We start from the raw sequence: 22129 nt of genomic DNA, 5'->3' as shown, positions 1-22129 counted from the left end.
TGCTGGGTCCTTAATTGACCACACTGCAGCTACACTCATTTGTTCCTGGGTTCCCAAGTGAAGCACACAAACAGCTCTTCCAAGAGAAAATGTAAGTATAGCTGAAAGGCAGTTCATCACAAGCTCTACTCCCGACAGACAGCATAGGTGGGACAGTGCCAAATTTGAAGGACTGTCCAGGACAGAGAGAACTGGTGCCATCCCAGCCACCCCCCCCCCCAGTGTCCTCGTGTCCTCTTTCGTCTCTCCTCAAAGCATGCACCACGTGCCCACTTTGCAAAGATTAAACAAGTGGCATATTGGAAGAGTGCAAAGCAGCAGCCTTACTTTAGTCATTCTAACACTAAAACCACAAAAAAAAGCTGAAGGCCACACAGTCCTCGGGGGACTTGGGAATATTTGAGGTTCTCAGTCACCTGCTCCTGTCTTTGTTTCACTTGGGGTCAGTAGTTTGCTCACACACCAAGGTACCACAGCTTACTACTGTGGACTACCCCTTCAGGACCAAACAACGTTGCTTTAAATTTAAAAAAAAAATCTTTAAAGCATTTGTTAGGACCACAGGCAGTGACAAGAATCCTGCTGCAGTGCAACATGCACGTATGCAGCAGCGATAGTGGCACCATGTTGCTCTAAGTCCTAACTAATGATCGCAGGATTGTGTCAAGACCAGCACTGACCACTCGGTTCGGTCAGAGAGAGTGCATGGAGCCGACAAGCCGGTGAGCAAGGGATGTGTAGCAACCTCAAGAGGTCTGAGGGCGAGTGGCCTCACAGAAACGCAAGATCCACGCCGTGAGCGTTCACACATCTGATCTGCAAACTGGATCAGATCGCCTGCCGATGTGCTGGCTCAGATGATGCGGCTGGGATCAAGCCTGTACCAGTCGGCCGAAAGCCGTGTACCACGGGCGCACCGACACCGGGTGTTGCAGGCAGAGGCTTGCAGGGTGGCCCGCAGCCCGCCCTCCCGCTGCACAGCCGGAAAAAATTCACCAGAGAAGCTCCCCGCCTGCTGCGCGGCCTCGGCGGCACCCTAGGGACCTGCGAAGCACCGCGGCTCCTCAGGGCCGCCTCACGACGGGCGCCGCGGCACAGCTGAGGGTAAAGCCTCACTGCGCTCGGCCTGGGGCGCGGAGCCAGCGACAACACCCCGACACGCGGCGGGCACTAGCGGGTAACTGCCCGAAGAGGCCACGGCGAGACGGCCCGGACCCGCCCGCCTTCCCCGCCGCGGGCGGTGACGCCACCCTCAGCCCGCCGCGCCTCAGGGGGCGGCAGGCGAAAGCGGAAGTGCGCTGCTAGCGCGGCCCCCTTCCTCCCCTCCTGGCGCCGTGACTTCCGGCGGCCGCTCTAGCCGGCGCCGTGTCTATGCCCGCGGCGCTGGGGGATGTTTATTGTCGTGGGGAGTCGGCCCAGGACCCGGAACGCCGCCGGGCGCCAGCGGCGGGGCGCCTAGCAACCGGCACCCCGCTCCGCCCCTCCCCGACCGCCGCCGCCCGCCCAACCGCCCGCCCGCCCGCACGGTAACGGCTGCTGCCCGCCGGGAGGGCCGCGCTCCTCCTTCCTCGCCGCCGCCCCGGGGGGCCGCGGCTCGGCGGGCCCGGCCCGGCGGGACCTGCAGCCCCGGCCCGGGGCGACGCGTCCCCGCCGCCTGCGCGCGTTGGGGCGGCCGTTGGGCCCCTGCGTGCCCCCCCCCGCCCCTTCCCGGCTGAGGTGAGGAAGGCGGCGTGGGGCCTCCCCCCGCTCCTCGCCTCGGCCCTGCCGGCTGCTGCTGCCGCGGTGCCGTTCCCCCCTGGGGCGGGCGGCGCGTGGCTGGGGCCGCCGTGTCAGGGAGGGGAAGGGCGCAGAGCATCCTCCAAAGGAAACGGCCGGTTCCCCGGCAGCCGGCGAGGCTTCTCCAGGGGCACCGGCTGCCCCGCGCCTGAGCCCCCGAAATAGCGTGCCCAGCCCCGGGGGCTTTGCAACAGCCCCGGCCCGTGCAGCGGCGGCCGGCGCCGCTCCAGGTAACGAAGCGCAGGCATAACCCAGCGCTGCCGAGCGGCGGAGACCGGCGTGGCTAGGCCGCCTTCTGCCTGCGCTTTGTTTCTGCTGGGCTGGCCGGAGAAGTTTTCGGCTGGGGTTGAAAGGGAAAAAAACCAAGTATTTGTTAACCTGAGTGTCGTGACACCGGTACGTGTAGGGCTTTGAGCGAGATTCCCGGCTGTGTGAATAGGAAGAGTGCTTCTGTTTCCTCAATCGAGACGTGCAAACGGTAAATGTTTGACTGAGAGGGGGATGAGAGGCTTACCTGTTGTGCTAAAACGTTTTGTAACAGCGAAACAGGTTTTTATTTTTCTTACAATGTTTTATCAAGTTGGAATGGCCACCTAACCTGTCGGTTCAGACTTCTGTCGTACTTGTGACAATTTTCCACATATCATAAAGACCTAAAGGATTGTTCTTAATGCTTAGCATTCGGCTGTTACTGGATGTTATAAGGGAAAGATGCCACAAAATTGGACGCAAGTGAATCTTTGAGTATGAACGGACCTTTTTGATGAGACGGGTTTGAGGAAAGTGGCCTGTTAGGAATTATTTCAAAATATGCTTCCTGGTCTTGTTCTATAAAGTGTTTGGCTTTATTTCTGCAACTGGATTTGTGTTAGAAGACCCTAGGTCTGTGGGGGTGCAGTAAGCTTATCCAAGAGATTTGACAGCAGGACTGGGCATTTGTGTTCTATTTGCTTATGGTATAGCTGGTATCATCGTTCTATGCATTGGTCTAACTGGACAAATACCTACTTTGACACTGGTTTTATGCGTATTTGGAAATTTTCTCCTTCTCCAAAACATATTTGTTTCATTCTGTAGGAAATAGTCACGAGCGTGCAAATCTTGAAAGGTGAGAATAATAGCTTCAAGATGGCCTTTTGCTTTAGGGACAATTTACCTTGCCACTAGAGACAACAAAAGGTTAAAGCATGCCCCAGTACACTAGCTCCGTGGCTGAAACTAAAAGTTGTTTGGACCAGAGGATTTTCTGTACAGACAGTAGTAGCTACATTGTTCTCAGTTCTGGGAAGTGATTCACCTGCCACTGAGACTGTATTGTATCTAAGAATTCAAGCAGATTTCAGAGGTCTGTCACCTCTGGCGTTTCATATGGACCTGTTTCTTGAGGGCCTGAACACAAATTTTAAAAAACGCACCTTCAGTGGAAGGATGTAATCGACTCCCCTTGTTCCTGATGGGCTTTTTGTGCATTCTCTGTTCTCATACGGAATCCTCATATTCAGGTTCCTGTTAAATTATTCAGAAATGCTTTTCAAGCGTTAATTTGACGAATGCCTACTGGTGCAGTAGTGGCAGATATCCCTTCAGCTGGGCTCTTGGAACTCTTTGTGGGGTTGATGAGTTGGTGAACTGCTTTGGAGCAAGGTTAAAAATAACCAGTAGAAGTTGCTTATACTTAGGCTGCTGGTGAAAAAGGTGTTTATTAAACTGTTCTGACATTAACGTAACCATTGTTAGATACTCCCCGTCTACCTTTATAGCTCTGAGTTTCTTGGATCAAAGGTAGCCAAAAGCTTAAAATAATACTTTGTTTATATACCCCATCCCAAGTGCCTTTCCTCTCTCTTTGATGATGATGGTGTGGTTGGTTTGGAACTTTTTGAAGACAGAAAGCACTGGCTTTTTTTAGATTGTAAGATTTCAGTGCAGGGTGTTTGTCTTCACGTGTGTTTATACAGTATCTAAAATAGTATGGCTGTGGTCCTAACTGGGGATGTATGGGTAATGCTTTGTTTAAGAACTTGAGTGCTCATTCCTTCCTCCAAAGTATTTCTTGTTCTGGGAATTTTCTGTAGTTTCAGTGTAGAAGACATTAGTCCACAGTGTCAAATATACTTGAGTTAGCTTTTGTTGTTGTTTTTCTTTTTATGTTCATTATCATGCTTTACCTATCTACTTTTTTTTTTCCTTTCTCATTTTTCTTCTTAGGGTAATATTCCAGGTATATCGCTGAAATCTATGTTGAAAAGAAAGAACAAACTTTTTAAATTTCCATGATAAAATAAAATAATACAAACTTCTGCAGAGATATATTTAAACTTTTTATTCTCTGTCAGGGTAGATTGTGTTATGCTGGTGCAAGAGAAAGAGGGCTAGTTTCTTGCGCTGGAGAAAGCTGAATGAAGTACGTAATTTAAAAGAAATGCTGCACATACAGATAAGTAAATGATTTTATTTTCAATTTTAGCCTATTATTAAATTAGCATTAACTGGCAAAACATAATTTTAGAAATGAGACTTAAGCTGCCAAAATTCTAATGTTCAGATGAGAGAACCTTTGGGCAAAATTAATCAACAAAACCTAAGCTGAGCTCAATAAAATCAGCTTAGGCATTTGCAGATTCAGAACTGGAAAGAAGCAGATGTTTGGTTTCTACTCATTCCCTCTGTTCTGCAAGTGTAACAGCATAAATATGGAATAGTAACAGGCTTATATGTAAGGCTGTTGCTTGATCTCAAAATGTATTTGTAACAGTATGGGAGCATTATTTTCCCCATTTTGCAGATAGGAGGCAGAAATTCAGAAATTCAGATTCTGGGAAATAACGTAATGGGTCAGGGCTACACAGCAGGGATATAGTAGTGTGTATCAGTAGCACAGGAGGCAAGAGAAAACTGGGAAAAAGGGCTCCTGTGTTCCAGCTAGTCATGCTACTAGATATGTGTATAAATAAGAACAACATCATCTTTCTTTCTTTATTTCTTTCTTTTTTTAATTTTTTAGAGAGAACATTGTTACACCTTTTTTATAAATATGTTCTTCAGCTATTTTTTTTATATAGTGCATGTATTATTATTTTTTAAACATGTTTAGCGTGCTTCTGTTCACATGGTTCCTATGAATTCAGATTTCTTTGAGACTTCCCAAAGAAAGGTAGCAGGGTGTCTTTTCTCTAGATTTTTTTCATTGTTGTCAGTACAGTGTAAGACATTAAAATAAACACTTCAGGCAGAGGTTGTAATAAGTTATGCTCACTCACTGCTTGGACAGAAGTATCCAAGTCTAGAAACATTTTGGTTTACCCAGTATTTCTAAACTGTGCCTTGGAAGAGGTTAATGTTCCATTTGTGTGCTAAATGGGAACAGGTGTATTCAAAATTGTTGACACTTAGATTCAGGTTCTCAAAGAACACGGGTAGTATTTAGCAGCAGCAAATAAAGCGTTTTCTCAATACAAATGAGAAAAACTTGGTAATTAATATTTGAAATGTTCAATATTTGACTGAAAAGTTTAACAATTAAATGCTTCTGTTAGATCAAGTAACATTAAAGTAGAATAAAGGCAGTTTTCAGTATTTTATGCTGTATTCAGATACTGCTTCTGTAACAAATTATGTCCCTTTTTAACTGAATGTCACAAAACATAGTCTAGAATATCAGCTACGACTCAAATTAAATTTCAAATTAAAAAGCTCCTCTGTAAATATCTGTTGTCTTGAACTTTCAAAACATGTCTAATGAAAATGGGGGCATGCCAGTGTAATGTTGTGTAATTTTTCTCCCATTAAAATCTATGCAAGTAGATTGTACTTCTAACCAAGATACACCATAATTGCTGAAAACATCCTTACTGACAGCTCCACAGCATATCAATGCTCTTTTTTCCTGTAGATCCCCCTTTAATGATAGATCTTTTCCTTTTAAATTGTAATTTTCCTCTCTTTCAACCACTTCTCCCTTTGTTCTGAATAAGCACCTGACTTTTCTCCCCAAATCTGTTTCAGACAAGCCATCAGAGTTTTATGGGGACATTATTGTACAGTATTATGGTTTGCTTAGAGGTTAGCAACCTTTCAAAGGTGTTATGCATGACGGTGTTATTCTTTCAGAATGTAGAGATGGAGGGTGCCAGTAGAAACTTGCTGGTAATTGGGTGACGCTGCTGATTGAAGGTATCTTGTTTTCTTATACAGCAGTCATTCCTGGATTCCAGTAAGTGAACTCAGTGAGAGCCAGGAGTTAGAGCCAGGGTGGAAAACAAACGCCTCTCTGAAGGTACCATGGGTTTCAGCTCCTTGCTCTGTGCTGGCCCTGCCTGCATGCCATTCAAAATCTGCACATGTGCTATCTTTGGATCTGGTGCCATAAATTGCTAAACCAATCTGTAGTAGTCCATCAAAACCAGATGGGATAAGTGATTTCTAACTTTGAGGATTCATATCGGTTTTGATTTAAAAAAAAAAAAAAAGGGATTTGGGAATATTAATTAGTTACTGTTTGTTCTCTTCTTTGCCTGTTTTCCCCCCCACCCACCCCCCCGCCTTTGGTTTCTCTGGTTTTCTTTTGCTGTTTCTTCATCTCTTTCCTTTGTTATCACCCGTTCTGCCTTTTCTTACACTGGATAAGCCAACAATTACAGAATAATTGTTTCAGCCAGGAACAAGCTGCACAGTAGAAACAGCAACCATCATAGCAGTTGACCCAGTGCGTTATGCACATCTGCCTTGTGGTTTATTGCTTCTGTGTTGTTGGTGAGCTGTAGTCAAAGATGCACCTTGCGTGAGTTCTCCGTTAGAGACTACGGCATGATGTTTAGGAAGTCGTAGTCAGATGAAAATACTGATAATAACGTTATATAACGTGATAATAACATGATATAGAACATAAGGCCAAAACATTTAAAGTGATACAAATGCATTACAGTCTGTTATGTATATTGTTGTTCTTGATGCATAGTCTCCTACTTCTTCCATGACCATGTAGGCCATTTCATATATCTGACTATTTTTCTTTGATTTCGCTCTTTGCTTTCTGTGGTGTTCATTTTGGATGAAATACTACTAAAAATTTTAGATGAATGGATCAAGATAATATTGCCTCTATCTCTTAGGCTATGCTCTACTTAAGCTACTTCTGCTGGAGTAAAACTAAGATTCTTACATTCTTCTAGAAAGAAAAATTCCTTAATGAACTACAGTATTTTGATAGAAGTCCTTTTTGCTATATACCAATGTTCTTGTTCTTTTCCCCTCTCCTTTCCCCAAATACTTCACCTGAGATTTGAGATGTCCGCTGTCTTGGCTTTGGTATGCTTAGAGGAGAGATGTCGGGCAGTCTTGGGCTGGGCTGAGCGGTAGCCCAACTCCCCATCTTATGATACTCCTGTCCTGGTTGAGGTGCATGTTAGGAGTGTCGCCTTAAACATGCACGGGCAGACTGGATGCTTCTTGGCTGCCCTAGGTTTGCTGGGTGTGCGCTGGGCGGCCATCCTATGCCTTCACAGTTACTTATGCTTTTCCTCAGAAACACTTGATTTTACTCTGCACATACTATACGTTCATTCTGGGTGGTTCCTGTGGGCAGTGCAGAGGCGGGGAGAGGCCACTGTGGCTCAGCCTGTGCTGTTGCTGCCACCAGGACGTTTTGTATAGTTCGCATTATGCTATTATACTGGGAGAGATAGGCCAAGAGTGCTGGATGAAGACGGGAAAGCTGTGGTTGCAGGCTGTTTACAGGCTGTAGTTTGTGTAATCCTGTTAGTTCAGAGTTATTCAGCAGGCTCATCCATTCCAACACAAATGTCAAGATGTTCAGAATTATCAACTTCAGTCAGAGAAGTACATTTTCCTGAGGTGTCTAATGACATCCTCAAATGAGCTGAGGAAAGATTATCCACTGGAGCTACGGAAAAAGTTTCAGTAATCTTTACTGTGTCCTAATGTAGTTGGTAAGAGTTGTAACATATTTAACTGGCAAATATAAATATTTTTTCTATCTATATATATGTACACACACTTTATTTCTGTTAAATCTGGACACGTGGCTTCAAACAAGTAACCTGTTTCCTAGCATACAGGATGCAGACACACCCCCTCCCCACACACAGTTAACTTAAATGAGTCAGAGTGTAGTCACTTCTGCTCCTTGTCTCTTTTGAGGGACGGATGTATACAGTGGCTTTAATAGGCAATTATCTACTGATGTTTAATTTTATCATTTTCGTTTCTCAGGATGTGATCTTCATGGTGAGCTGGTGGGAAAACTGAGTTGTAAATCACCCCAATGGATGCGGACAGTGATGTTGCATTGGACATTTTAATCACAAACGTAGTGTGTGTTTTTAGAACAAGATGTCATTTAAACTTGAGGAAGATCGCATTAGAGGGAGCAAATGTGATATACAAGCGTGATGTTGGGGTAAGAGATTCAACATACCTCAATTATCTGTTTTTATGAATTTTCCTTAAGGTAAACATTCTTGTGTCTGATATCTGTGTATAGTGGATAGAGAAAAGCATAGTTTTATTTCTGTATTTCTGTCTTGATAGGCATTTAGTCTGTCATACACTAGACATACAGTAAGGGGAGTGGGTAAATACTGTCTCAGAAGAGTACAACTAGTGAGGTGAATATTGGGTGTAAGGTATGTGATGAGACCTCTTACACCTCAGGGTCCGTTTTGCCTCCCAAAATTTGATGGTTTTGTCAAGAAAATATATCCTGATAAGGAGTCAGCAATGTGGGAGTCACTATAATAAGAAAAAAATTAGCACAATGCTTGAGGCTTTCAGCCTTTTATTCAGAGAAAAATACCTTCATTTAATCCTTTTGTGAAGACTGAATCACTGGCTGAGATATTCCATGCTTATTTTGCTCTTCTCAGGAGCTTTTTTTTTTTAATTACTGAAAGAGATGAAGGAACAGTTCAAGGCTATCAAAAATAAAGGAAGTATTATTAGTGTAACAGTTGATTTCTCTTAACAGTTAATTATTTTTTTTTTTCCCCAGTATGAAATTGAACTACCACTGATTCCCAATTCTTCCACTTTTATTTTTCTTTTTAGAAAGTATTAATGAAGCTTAGGAAACCTAGGATTACGGCCACAATTTGGTCCTCAGGAAAAGTTATTTGCACAGGAGCCACAAGGTGAGTTCATGAACATTCTTTCTCTAGCTGTAAATTATTGTGTATTTTAAAATATAATGTTGTAAATGAAGAAGATGGCAAGAGGCAGTACTTGCCACTGTTAAGATTCACTCACACTGGATCACACATAGATCCTTGCCAAGCTATGTATTTGGGAGGAAGTTTTCTATGTGAAGACTCAGACTGAGTTGAAGTCTTAAGCAACATCAGTTCAGCCTCCTGGGAGAGCAGCAGAGAAAACTACTTTGTGAAGAAAATCCTAGTGATTTCATTTGAGAACTGTGTAAGAATTCCATGTTTCTAGCCAGAACTTGAAACTTGGGAAGGGATGACCTTTTTTGAGGGATATCTCTTATTCTTTCACGAAACCCACGTGAATTTGATCAAGTTATACAGTGTTGAGGGACTGCAAAGAAGCAAAAGCAGACTCTCAGTTCAGACACATCTAAGACTCGCTAAACTCTTAACAGCTGAATTACTTTAACATATGTCTGCATTGTGGCGTAAGAATAAGGTAAATAGTAAATTTGCCTACTTTCTGTATATAATCTCTGTCTCAAAATGGAAGATGATTGTTCAGGGTCACTCCAGACTACCCGTTATCATATTTGTCTCTTAAGAGTATTTAGTATCATGTATGATCAAAAGATGTCTCCCACTTCAGCTGGAGCCGAGTGCCAAGATGTTCTTCAAACAGGGCATAAGGACTCCATTTGAATATCTAGGTAGTTAAAATGTAATATGTACAGTAGGATAAAATGAAGGCTGTCCATGTGATCATGGTTCAAGTGCTACATGATCACACACACACGCAGAGAATCACTAAGGTTGGAAAAGACCTGTAAGATCATCGAGTCCAACCATCAACCCAACACCACCATGCCCACTAAAACATGTCCCGCAATGCCACGTCTACATAATGGTTCATTTTGTAGTCTGAGTAGCTATTGTGGTGTGTGTGCACACAAATATATACTGTATTTCTGTTAATGCTAGATTCTTTTCTTTCTCCTTTATAGTGAAGAAGAAGCTAAATTTGGTGCCAGACGATTAGCTCGTAGTCTACAGAAACTAGGTTTTCAGGTAATTCTAATGAGAAAGGACTTGTGTGACTCAAGCAATGCTGATAGTCCATTTTTTTAGAAAGACACAAAAATGGGGGAGCATAACGATTTAGTAGTGAGCGTGTTTTCACTCAGATGTCCCTTTTATGTTAGCATACATTTTCCAGATGCTGGTTAAAGAGAAGCTGTTTTATTTTGTGGATTGGAGTTTCGTTTGCCAGCTCAGAGTAGTGCTTCTTCACTGGCTAATGAACAACAAAATTTGTTTAATAAATGAACCACCCACAGATGTTTCTTGGCTAGAATTTACAGTATCTTGAAAGATTTATTTGGAAGGAGTGCTGATGAGTATAAACCTAACTGTCATTTGAACATAATTTTCCCTCGTTTCTGATGGAATAGCAGATACATGTCCATCTTGTTAAGGGCAAGTTTGAGCCTCTTTAATTAAAGTGGGGTAAAAAAAGTGCTTTTGTGCTGTCAGGCTGCACAGCAGGAAATAAGCCGAATACAATACTTAGGATATGAAACCCCTCTTTTTTCTGGGTTTGGGTTAGCATTACAAGTCAAAAACACCACTTGTATTTCATAGTAAAGGTTGAAAAACAGCAACGTGAATGACTTAAAATAACACATTTTAGTACTCTAAAACTTCCTGGTAGTCAATTGTGCAGTTTACCCACAATTTCAGTTCATGGACAGACAATTAAATAGACGCAGTGGCTGTCCTTTGGTATGGAGAGGCTACCTTTGATTGTAGTACATAAAGGCAGTGGTGACAGGCTATGCTGCATCAGACCCAAGCAGAAGTTAGACACTGTTATTGTTACAAATGCATACATTATACCCAGCCTCTTAAAGTTGGAATGGAACATTAAATCAATGAGGTGAACAATGATGCCAGGGTGGACGCATCAAGTTTTGTTATAAAGTGAGCAGTTTAAGTGGAATATATTTTGAAGATTAAATTGATAGTTGACTTTTTATAAGGATAAGTTGCTGGTATTATCCTTCTAAAAAGTTTTGACTGAGGAATTACCACTTTAAGTTTAGGCAATCTCAGAAAATGAACAAAAGTTTCTTCAGGGATATTGCTAACACTGACTTCTCAGCAGTGCGTTTGTTTAGGAATTGTCTGCTGGCTATTTTATTGTCATCTAAAATGACTGTGGTAAAGAATAACTGAAAGCCAGTAGTCTGAGCTAGTAACAGAGTAGAAAAACCACTTGCTGTACTGGCCACTGGAGATTTGAAACAAAACGATTTTCACCTTTTTTCTTATTCTAATAAAAATGGTGTATAGGAACAAGGCATTGAAGAAGTTTTCAAACTGCGTAAGATTCTTGTAACAATGAAATTTAAGCTTTTTCTCTGCTTATTTTGATGTTCCATGAGCTATTTAATTTTGTTTATTTTCAGTTTGGAGGTGTGTAGTACAGCAATATGAGTTGTTTCTGTGTCTCATTCTTAATCTGTACTATAACCATATAATACAACTGTGAAGTATCTAGTTCAACAGTTACTGTACCATAGAAGGTAGAAGGATAAAGTAAGCATTTTGAGTCCATTAAGTACTGTTTAGATTCCTGTTAGAAATGCATCAATCGGAAAGATTTCATTTTGGCGTCTCATTAGAATATTGTAATTAGTACTCTTCTAACTTTTTTTTTTGCAACCCATACATCTGCTTCGCTGTAAACTGAATTTCTAATGTCTTTTTTTTCCTCTCTTTTGAAAAGGTAATTTTCACAGATTTTAAAGTTGTGAATGTTTTAGCAGTGTGCAACATGCCCTTTGAGATCAGATTGCCAGAATTTACGAAGAATAACAGACCTCATGCGAGGTATGGTAGGATTTTAAAGAATTATATTCTTGGTATACTTAAGCTTTTCTTTTTTAGTTCTAGATCTATCTTTTTTACCTTTTATTTTGTTTTCTAGTTATGAACCAGAACTTCATCCTGCCGTGTGTTACAGAATAAAAACTCTCAGAGCTACCTTACAGATTTTTTCCACAGGCAGTATCACAGTTACAGGTATTTTGATGTCAAAAATAAATATTTAACTTGTTGGGAATATTTAACTTTAGGCCCAGTAGGTTTAGAAAAGGAAGACGTTTAAAACAGTCAAAAGAGACGTTGAAGGGGTTTTGTTTGCCAGTGCTAGCACCTAGTTTGTTTTTGAGTGGAAGTGCCAGAAGAGTAGTAAAGAAAGTGTTATTATTGGTAGGCTCAAAAATTACTTTGATTGAATGTACAAGGTCTGTTTTTTATATAAACAGAACTGAGATAGGACTTGAGAATGCAGGTATTTATTTTAAATATTTGAATTTTCTTCCTTTTTTTTTCATCTTCATAGTGCTGTAAATGACACTGCATGTAGCGTTAACATCCCTTTCATAAATACATGTTTTCAAAGTGGAGATTTATGGAAACGTAGAGGATAGCATAGCATTTTGTCATAACTGAAGTTGACCAATACTTGCAGTTCTTCAGACTTGTGCTCTCTTCTGTTAAAGCTCAACTGAGAGAGAACCAGCACCTGAATCACAGGATTCAATGATTTTTCCCATGTGATCAGAGACATGATTGTCCTGGGTCTTGGAGATGCCATGCCATGTTTTTTCCTCTCTCTTCCTAGTTTTCATTTTCCATTCTTTGTTATGTTTGCTTGTAAGGTGTCCACCACAGGTTTCCAGATACAACAAGTCAGGTTTTTTAGAGCATACCTGTTAAAATGGTACAGAACCAAAAAACATCACTTTATATCACTTTAGTGGGAATTCTGTCTTGTGATTGTTAGAGCTTATCTACTGGTTCAGAAGTTGGGTAGGGATTTTTATTTTCACATCTTAAAGCCTAGGTATTTGTTAAGGAATTATGGGGAACGTTTCTCACAAGATATCGGGAGAAGTTTTTTTTCAAAGAAGACAAACTCCATCAGATTGGTAATCTGAAAATACAGGGCTAAACAGTATTTCAAGATTGCCCTATGTGTTCTGAACAGAGAAACTGGTCTAGCTAAAACTAGAAACTAAATTTAAAATAAATAAGAAGCTTGAGTGTCACTGCAGTAATAAAAGGCTCTCAGCGTGTCTTGTCAGCCTCCTAATAAGATTTAGCCTTTCTGTAAGATTCTTATTACTCCCTATATGGGACAAAATAACTTTCATATTTCCAGAATTGTCCTTTCAAATATGAAGGCAAATATGGTAAACATCAAAGTTTCACTTCGTTATGGTTTACTTGTTACAGTGAGTTTGAAATATCTCAGACCTCTGTTGGTTTTGAAGGCTTCTGTTTTGCCTAGGCCTTTCTTCTAGGGGAAAAATATGTCCACAGTCTTATGCTGCTTCTTCTAAAAATGTTTTAAATTACTTTTCAACATTACCGTATTCCCTCTCAAGTACGTTCAGATGAGGTTCCTTTTGATAATTCATGTTTCTGTAGTACTAGTACTTGTCATGCCACTAACTCAAGTAATTTTATTTGAGATACATAATTAGAAATGTTATAAAAAACCAGGGGGATGGGGTTTTTTTAATGGGACAAGTATAAAAAGATTTAGAGTTACATTGAGAAAAGAAAATAAAAAGAAGGTATATAATAGGAAGAAGTATTAATTTTTCTTCCCCCAAAATGAGCATTGAGGGAGTTGTTTTGTTTTTTTCGTTTTGGTTTTCTTCTCTTATACTCCCTGTAATGATGATCCAGTTTTTACATCTCTTCAACCCTGCAAGGAGTAGCATTTTTTTTTACAAGAATTATTTGCCTACTCATACTCTTGCTTTCTGAAGGCTTTCTCTAGAATTTCTGTTTCTACAATAGCAGACAAATTTAAGGAAGGTGCATTATCTGCCCAGAAGGCAGGTATCTTTCACCAGCCTGTTTTAGGTGAGTGCTTAACTCAATTTACCAAGTTTGAAAAGACAAAGACTCCTATTCCATTCCATTTTCTTTCTGACTGAGCATGTAAATTAAAACAATATTTCCAGAATTAATTAAGTAATAATAAATTGCTTAAGTAATAATAACCTGCTTAAGTTATTTATGGTTTTTGGGAACAATTTTTAACAGTTCTCTATACTTGGAAGAAACTTTGGAAGTCTAAAGTGAAGTAAAAAACTCCTGAGTTCACAGTCATCAAAGCACATGAGAAACTGCTGTTTTCATTTATCTGCATCACCAAGCTTCTATCCAGGATGAATTTCTTCTGTCATGTTACTGCTTGCTTACTTGCAGTCTTAATTGTTCATTGCATGAAGTGGTCTAGTCCCATTAGAAAGCATCGCTAGTTCATTCTTCCTTTTCTTTCGCCAAGTGCTCATAGATCATGTTAAATAACTTTCATATGCTTCATCCTGAGACAATAACCATTCCCTAGCTTGCAGGTTTTGTCCTGAGATCAGGACAAATGAGCTATTTGCAAAATCCAAGCTAGAAAGTAATAGTCTATAATTTTCAAACATAAAATAACCTTGCTTGAAACATACTTGGGTTAAATCCAGCATTATTTAGCAGTAGTTTTTGTTGGCAGGTTTTTAAAAGAAGATATAAAAGTGGCTAGGCTTTGAGTAATACAAATTCCTAGAAGATTAGCATAAGTAAAAGTATTTCTTTTACCTCTACCACTCAGCTTCTGCCTTCTTCTCTGGGCTGACTGTTGAAGCCAGTAAGTTGAAAAGCATCCAAGTTGTTGTGAAATTAAATGACAGTATTATTTACTTGTAGTCTAGCCATTGACTAGTGTAGAACATCTTGCAGATTTCATGAGAGTCTTTTCTTGTAAGTAAAAGTGATCAGAGGAACACCTTCTTAAGTTGGGAGAAATGGGGGAGAAATTATTATTGTCTACAGTATAAAGTTGTGGTAGCTAAAAATATTGAGGTTATTTTAAAGATACTATTATTTTAATTTCCAATTCCCTGATTTTTCTCTTTCTACTGCTTCTTTTTTTTTTTTTTAATATGTCTCAGGGCCAAACGTAAAGGCAGTTGCCAGTGCTGTGGAACAGATTTACCCATTCGTGTTTGAAAGCAGGAAATAAATTTTATGAATTCACCACTTGATGGTTAGGTTCCCTAACCAAGCACCTTTAAAGACTGCTGCACATTGGACTAAAAGCAGAAAGGAAAACTGGACCAACCATAGCAGAGGAATACAGACTCTTTTACTTGCTCATGGCCACAGTATAAACTCCAGTTCTTTTGGATTTTACTCTTAACAGTGCTGTATTGTAAAAACGAAAGTTTACAAGATATGAAATTGCTGCTTTTAAAAAGACATTCTATTTATTTTTGCAGTAATTTCTGTGTATTCATAAGCAAAGCTGTCACGATGTGCACTACCTTTAAAACATTTTTTTTTTTAGTTTGAGCTTGTGTTTTATTTGTGAATAGTCTTTTACATTTTTGTATGCTGAATATTGGGCACCAAAGAAGCTGTAAAAGTTATCTTTTTCACCTGATGAATGTGCACAAATAAAAGTTTGAAAAGTATTTCTCTTCACACCTGTTCTGTTATATTCCTTTCCCTTTTTCTATTACAGTTAAAATTGTATAGTTGCAAATTAATTTGAAACAATGTAAGAATAGTCTTTTGCTGATACCTTCTGTTTCTATTTGTAGTATGTGTAAAACTTCGTGCGTGGGTTAGATTGAAATCTATAGTAGTTACGTATGTTTATCCAAGGATGAAATCTGGTTTGTTCCCAGTTCTCTTAACTACATGCCAGACTTCAAGTATTTTCTTGCTGTTATGAGGAGAGAAGACATTTCTAAAAATAAAGGTCTACAGCAAGCGTTTTCCTATAGATGATGAGGAAATCTTACCAACTAAAGAAGCTACTGTAGAAAAACCAACTGCCTACTGGATGCAAAAGGAAAAAAGTTACTATATGAGCTTCAGTTTTGAGGAAAGTGGTGGTGTGCTTCAACTCGAGAAGATGGTATGGTCACACTAATCCAGCCCCCGCCTGTTGCTGAATGATTTACACAGACCTTTTCTACACTCTTCTTACTGTATAATATTTTCATGACAGGAGCTGCCAACAAGCAATGAAGCTTGATTCTGGCATGTATTCTTATTGGTATTAATCTTGGACTTGGAAGCCAGTAGATGTTTCTCTCAATAAGTGCACATTTGAAGCAGAAGAGAGGTGAATGCTTAAAAGTAACTGCAAATGCTACTTTTAAAAAGATACAATAAATATGTATAAATGTATGTATGTCTTTTTTCCCTATCTCACTGAGGAGAAATGTAACGCTACTATTGTGTTCTGCAGGTAATACATAGTCTTAGTGGGTGCTAAAAATAGTAAATCATGAGCTGTTACTGTACCAGAAGTCACAGCTGCAAAAGAAAGGTGGAAGAACATCCTGAAGAAGCAAATGCCTAGCATAATGTATTTAATCTGTCTGAGGGGATGGCATAGAAGTTGGGGCTGTCCGTAGTTACTTCACACAGAAATTACGGAAAGGAAGGAATAGTTTGGGAAATGCTCAACCAAACCCCTCAAAAAGAAAGAAGCGACAATCTGCCTTAAGTGATCTATTCATAAAAGCCCTTTTAAGCTCAGTCTAGGTAGAAAAGAGAGGACTTCGTAATTTCATGGTTATAAGTTGAGTTCAACAGTCACGGAACTCGTGATAAAGAGCAGGGGAAGGGATGCTTGCTGTATGCAAGCTTTCCAGTTTGTATAGAAGATAATGTGGATCTCGGCACTCTTGTCACTAATGAGGATTTTGTGGAAAGTCATAGAGAGCAATGAACAAACCACCATTAGGGAATACTAGTGTATTATTATTACAATTTAAAAAAGAAAAAGCAGAAGGTATTTGAACAATGAATAAAATTGTAATGGTTTTTCCAGGAACAGAGTCTGATGAATGAGGGTTTGGCCATTATAACTGCACTAGCTGTCTTAGATTAGGTTTGTCTCTTTTTCTTTTGGATCAAAAGCACTTGAGTGCTACTAGTGACATTCTGGAGCTTTTATCAAGCATATGTGTCTCCTAAATTTATCTATGGAGAAAGAGGAACATTTTTACTTTTTTGTTAGCACTGTCACGTAGTATGAAATCTGCTTGTTAGAACAAAAATGAAAGGTAATAATAAGCTACAATGTATTAAAATGGGAACTTTCTTTTGAAGTGCTGCTTAGATCCATGCTAGCGGTTTGAGGGCTCTGAAACAATCCATAAGGGAGCTGAAAAGCACACTACTAAACTTGCAGGGTAGTATTGAGTAAGAGAATAATAGCAAATAAAAGATTCCTTGAAATATGTGCTCACCTATCCTTCTAGCTCCAAGGGAGCCTCAAACTGATTGTGACAAATACGCTTCAAAACATCTGATGATGAAGGGCATCTGGCAGTGTACGCTTATACTCAGGGACATCACTGTGTCTCCTTCTATCACTGCTCGAAATCAGTAGGTCACCGCCTCAGTCTGGAATAAGCCTTGCTGCTGCTTATTTCTACACGCATGCACATACCCACACCTTCCCCCATCTTCATGCGTTAGCCTTTGTTTCCTTTGCTGCCTCCACCTAGGCTCTTGCTACCCACTCCTGCAGTCATGATGTGGACCTGAGGCCAGCCAGCATGCCCCAGCGTGCTAGCTCTCACCTCCAGTGTGAGGAGTGGTGCTTTGGGTTAAACTTACCTGTCAAATCAATCAGCTCTTCCTCGACAGCCATGTTTTCTAGAGCACTGTTCATCTGTCCCTGGATTCTCCAGGTGGATCCCATGCAAATCTGTACAGTGCTCAGCTGTGGTACCAGCAGCACCACAAAAAGTTTATTTCACATTCCTTTTGCTCTTTTTCTACTGCAAAGGGCTCCTTTTTGCAGCAGAATGATAACTGACTCATTGCTAGCTTGTGAGTTGTCATAGCCACTAGATATTTTCCTGCCCTTTATCATTCTCTGACTTGCTGTTAGTGTTACCAGAGAAATTTGCACTTACGCTTTCAGAATTCTATCATTTTTTCAGACCCTTCTCACAGATTTGCGAAGCTCTGAATTCCAACCCAGTCTCTCCCAGTTTAGTATTGCCTGCAGATTTAATAAGCATATGCTGTTCTGTAATCCAGTGCATTAATGAAGATACTGAATAATTTTAGATCTGGGACAAATTTTTTTGTGGAGTGCTTCAGAGATCCAGGGATGTGATTTGGAAGACGTGTCCCTTTTTTCCCTTGTATTTTCACAGTTGATGAGGTTGTGACTGCCAGTTCTGTGTCATCAGATGTGCAGGCTTTGTTATAAAAGACCAGTAGAATTAGGGCTACGTTTATAGGGCTAAGTCTGTAGGACTACAATTAAGATTATATCTATAACGATTTAAAAAGCCCCTGACTACAGCATCCATCACCTTTTGGAGGTATCTGAAGCTATTAGGGTCTCTGCAGTTAAACCAGTGTTGGAACTATGCCTTCTTCAGAAAGGTGGTATTTTTACTTACTTGTTTCTGCACTAAGTAGGTGTGCATGGGGAAAGTTTAGAAGAACTTGCAATGAACCCAAAACCTGTAAGGTGGGGAGACAATTTCTATGGTGTTTTCTCACCATACATTCTCACAGAATGTATTACATCAGAGGTTTGTTTGGGAAGCTGCAATGCTGAGAAAGATTCTGCAGAAGCCCCTTTCATTTTATGTGATGTAATAGAAATCGTAAGCCGGTACAGGCTTGGACTGCATGTGCAGAGGTCTGCTGTCTAGAGGTAACTATGAGAAAACAGTACCAACCAGAGCAAATGGGGATGCTGCTGGAAGTGCGGGTAATCCAATACCTGGTAAAGTCACAGGTCAGGACATGGATGAATTTCCTGCAATATAGTCTTACTAAATATACATTATATTACTTGATTTAATCCCAGGCACTTGTTAGTATAAGAATGATGTTGAGAAACTAACAGCATATTTGGAAGACTACCCAGAGTCACCTTAATATTTCTTGTTCTGAAGCTGATGTAGTAGAACGCATGATACTGATAACCGTCCTCCCCCCTAAATAGGAAGCAGGTAGAGAGATTTCAGTAGACATCAATGCTAAAAATCTGAGGAAGGTATTGACATGCAGAAACCCAGAAAATAGTGGGTTCAGGCTCTGGTTTTTGACAAGATAATTTTACAAGTGTTCAGAACTGCTAGTGGAATTTGTAGGTTTTATAAAAAGAAAATAGCACTGTTGATCTAAGAAGAAAGCTTTACAGTGTTAGCAGGTCCAGCCTGCAGTCCTTTGCTGGTGCTTGAGAAGTTCTTCTAGATCTTCTGCTTTTCTTCAACAAATGCTTGCCAGGCTTCCGGGCTTGGCACATACTCATTAGGCAACACATGGCACTGACCATGTATCCCATATTTTATTATTCTTTCCATTTCAGGAATAGAATGTGTTGTTTTCTCTAGCAGGAAGTCATTAATATTTTTCAGAATTATTCTTTGCTTGAGCATACTATAGTTAAAAAAACTGAAATTCAGGCTGCGTATCACAATGTGAGCTGATCCCAAAAGTGCAAAAATCAGGATGCTGAACTGAGTATTCCAAATAAAAAATAATAATTAAAAAAAAAAAAAAACAAACCCCAACCCACCAAATCTTGTAGGTTTTGGCCATGTTCTGGTTCTTGAGTTCCTCACACCTCCAAGATAAGTGTGAAAATTTGAGGTAAAACCTCAACCTTCCATGCATGAAACATCTATGCTTAAAAACTTCAGTGGTCCCCTTCCCCCCGCTGCCAGAGTGAATCTCTGATTTCACCCCCCTCTTGCATTTCGTGTGCCGTCCTCATCCATGGCTTCTCTCCCACTGCTCCAAAACCAGCTCTCCATCTCTCTCCATTTCACACTGCTATGAAAGTTTTACATGGCTGAGCTCTAATGCATTTTGCATCCCTTTTCTGCCTACCTTTGCCAATTCCTGCTGCTGCTGCTGCAGCGTGGAGTAAACTCTTACTGCTGAGGTCAGGGAAGCGCAAGGACGCTCTCTTTGACATGGGCTCTCTCCCATGCAGGGGCAAAGGGACCTCTTCTCCTAGCCTCTTGTGGTCAATATTGGAACTGTAGACCTCAAATAAAACCCAAAGCAGGTCTTCAAATTCTATTGGAAAATTCAAAGTAATAGAAACCAAAGTTTTCCACATCTGTGGAAAAGGTGGAAGCACCTGAGATCCAGGGTGGAATTCTAGCTTGGAATGGGAACCTGCCAATTGCCCTTGGGGAATGAGAGAAAAAGGCTTTCCAGCTTACTGCTTCTGATGGGGCCTTCGGTCCGAGTCACCTGCGTCTCAGGTGCACACTGTCCGTCCATGTGCCCTGGGTGTGCTTGGTCTCTTGTTGCTCATAGGCTATGTCAAAAGGGCTCACAGGGACCCTTATGAGAAGATTGTACTTAATCTTTGGTGCATTGTGTATGCCAAAAACTGCATCTTGCTGAGCCTTATGCATGCTATCAGAAGCACCCCTGAAAGCAGCCGGGTCTCACAGCACCCATGAGGTTATTGTGAGGACTGCTGGCTCTAGGATCAGGACAGAAAAAATAAGGCAGCCATAAGCTGACCAGCTAGCCAGTGGCCTAGCAATTAAAAGTTCCGCTTGTTTTAGATGACATGGGACCTGCATAGGTAAAAATCCTGCGTTGTGATAACTACTTACCTGACCTTCATACCAAAAGTCCAACAGGGTTTTGATATTGGTCTTTTGAAGCTTACGATGCAGGAAAGTTGTGGTACAGATTTGGCCAGTAGGTTCCCATCCCGAGGTAGCTAAATTTCCAGTGACTTCTGGCAAATCATGTCCTTGGCTTCAATAGTTTCTTTTCGGTTTTGAACACATGCTAACTGTCTGAATAGACATGCTCCTATAAATTTACGATGTTAGTATCTAGAAGTGTGACCATGTGAGAATCTGATCAGAACTGATCTGCTGTGCTCAGAAGTAAAACTTCACCTAGATCAGTAAGTTACCGTTCCTTCAGTGTAGGACACAGTCAGGTGGCTTTAATGCTATGAGTTGGCAAATAAAGTAGGATCATGTGCTTAGCTCGAAGCTAAGCACTGACACTCCAGCTGACAGCGTCAGTCTTGCTTCCTCAATTAAATGCTGGAAGAAATGTTGCTGTGTGGCTGCTGAGACAGCCAGCATGCTTTTAAAGCATGCTTTTTTTCTTTAAACAAAGAACCATTTATTTATCTGCTAATAAATATTTATCTACTGATCATTCTAACAAAATCTATTAACCTCTAAGAAAAAAAGACTTATGTTCTTTTATGGGAGCCATATAGATAACCCATTGTAGAGGCTTGTTGAGTACTTCAGGATACATTTGCTAAGCAATAACCAAGAATTTGATGTAATTTATGGTTTGCAGTGATTATGTTTTCTGAACTCCCTTTATGCTGCCCTGTACCACGCAATTCTTGCTTTCTGAATCCAAAAGTCAAAGTCTACCATGCCCTGTGTTGAGAAGTAAAATGATTTTGGCATCAACTCTGGTACCTCCAGCTTCCAACTTTCCTGGGACTGGGAAGCCAAAGAAATCCTACTTCCTCTCATGCAAGGCCATCCTCAATCCAGAGTAATTGATTATGCAAATGTCCCCCCATTAAACAATTTGACTATGTTTTCTGAGGAGTATTTCCTAGGTCACTGAACCCTGGTCCTTCCAGGAAACTGTAGGTAAAGTTCCTCTTACAAGCTGAACAAAGTTCTGATGAACAAGATCGTTTTTCAAGTCTTCTTAAGCTGGAGCCTAAATTAATTCGTGAACAGTTCATAACCACTTGTTCTGCACTAACATCATCCTTTACTCTCCATAGTTGTGCATTTTTGCTCCATAGTGTTGTCTTCCCTAATGTACTCACAGAGAGCTGTTAACCCTTTCCAGCCCCTTTTTTGCTGGGCTAAACAGACCTGTCTTTGGTGGGCTCCTCCTGTGAGACTCTTCCTTCTCCTTGGCACCCCAGTCGTTCTTTGCACCTCTTCCAGGCTGAACCCTTGTTGAATATGGATAACTAGAATGGTGCACAATATTCCAATTTCCATTCACCTCCTATATGTAAGAGGTGAATAACCTCAGGGGAGGTGAGGGATGGTGGTTTGAAACAGAGGGAGCCTAGATTTCCAGTAAGTTATAAACTACAA

The 22129-nt window shown here is 40.7% G+C and overlaps 1 protein-coding gene across 2 annotated transcripts; it reads left to right on the top strand.

Annotated features, from left to right (window-relative positions):
• Window positions 1-1507: 1507 nt before the first annotated feature.
• TBPL1 (TATA-box binding protein like 1) lies at window positions 1508-16208 on the top strand. Of its 2 annotated transcripts, XM_059835374.1 has the most exons (7): window positions 1508-1526; window positions 8008-8194; window positions 8842-8924; window positions 9944-10007; window positions 11728-11831; window positions 11929-12023; window positions 14963-16208. In XM_059835374.1, exons 2-7 carry the CDS (start codon window positions 8060-8062, stop codon window positions 15031-15033), a joined length of 552 nt encoding a protein of 183 aa, XP_059691357.1. In that variant the 5' UTR covers window positions 1508-1526; window positions 8008-8059; the 3' UTR covers window positions 15034-16208. The 2 variants fall into 2 exon arrangements, with proteins under 2 accessions (XP_059691357.1, XP_009820536.1); XM_009822234.2 differs by lacking the exon at window positions 1508-1526 and having other exon boundaries at window positions 7984-8194.
• The last annotated feature ends 5921 nt before the right edge of the window (window positions 16209-22129 follow it).

Source organism: Gavia stellata, chromosome 2 (assembly GCF_030936135.1).
Source record: "Gavia stellata isolate bGavSte3 chromosome 2, bGavSte3.hap2, whole genome shotgun sequence".
Taxonomy (NCBI): domain Eukaryota; kingdom Metazoa; phylum Chordata; class Aves; order Gaviiformes; family Gaviidae; genus Gavia; species Gavia stellata.
The sequence above is the reverse complement of the archived record's forward strand: the minus strand, read 5'-3'. Positions and strand labels throughout refer to the sequence as shown.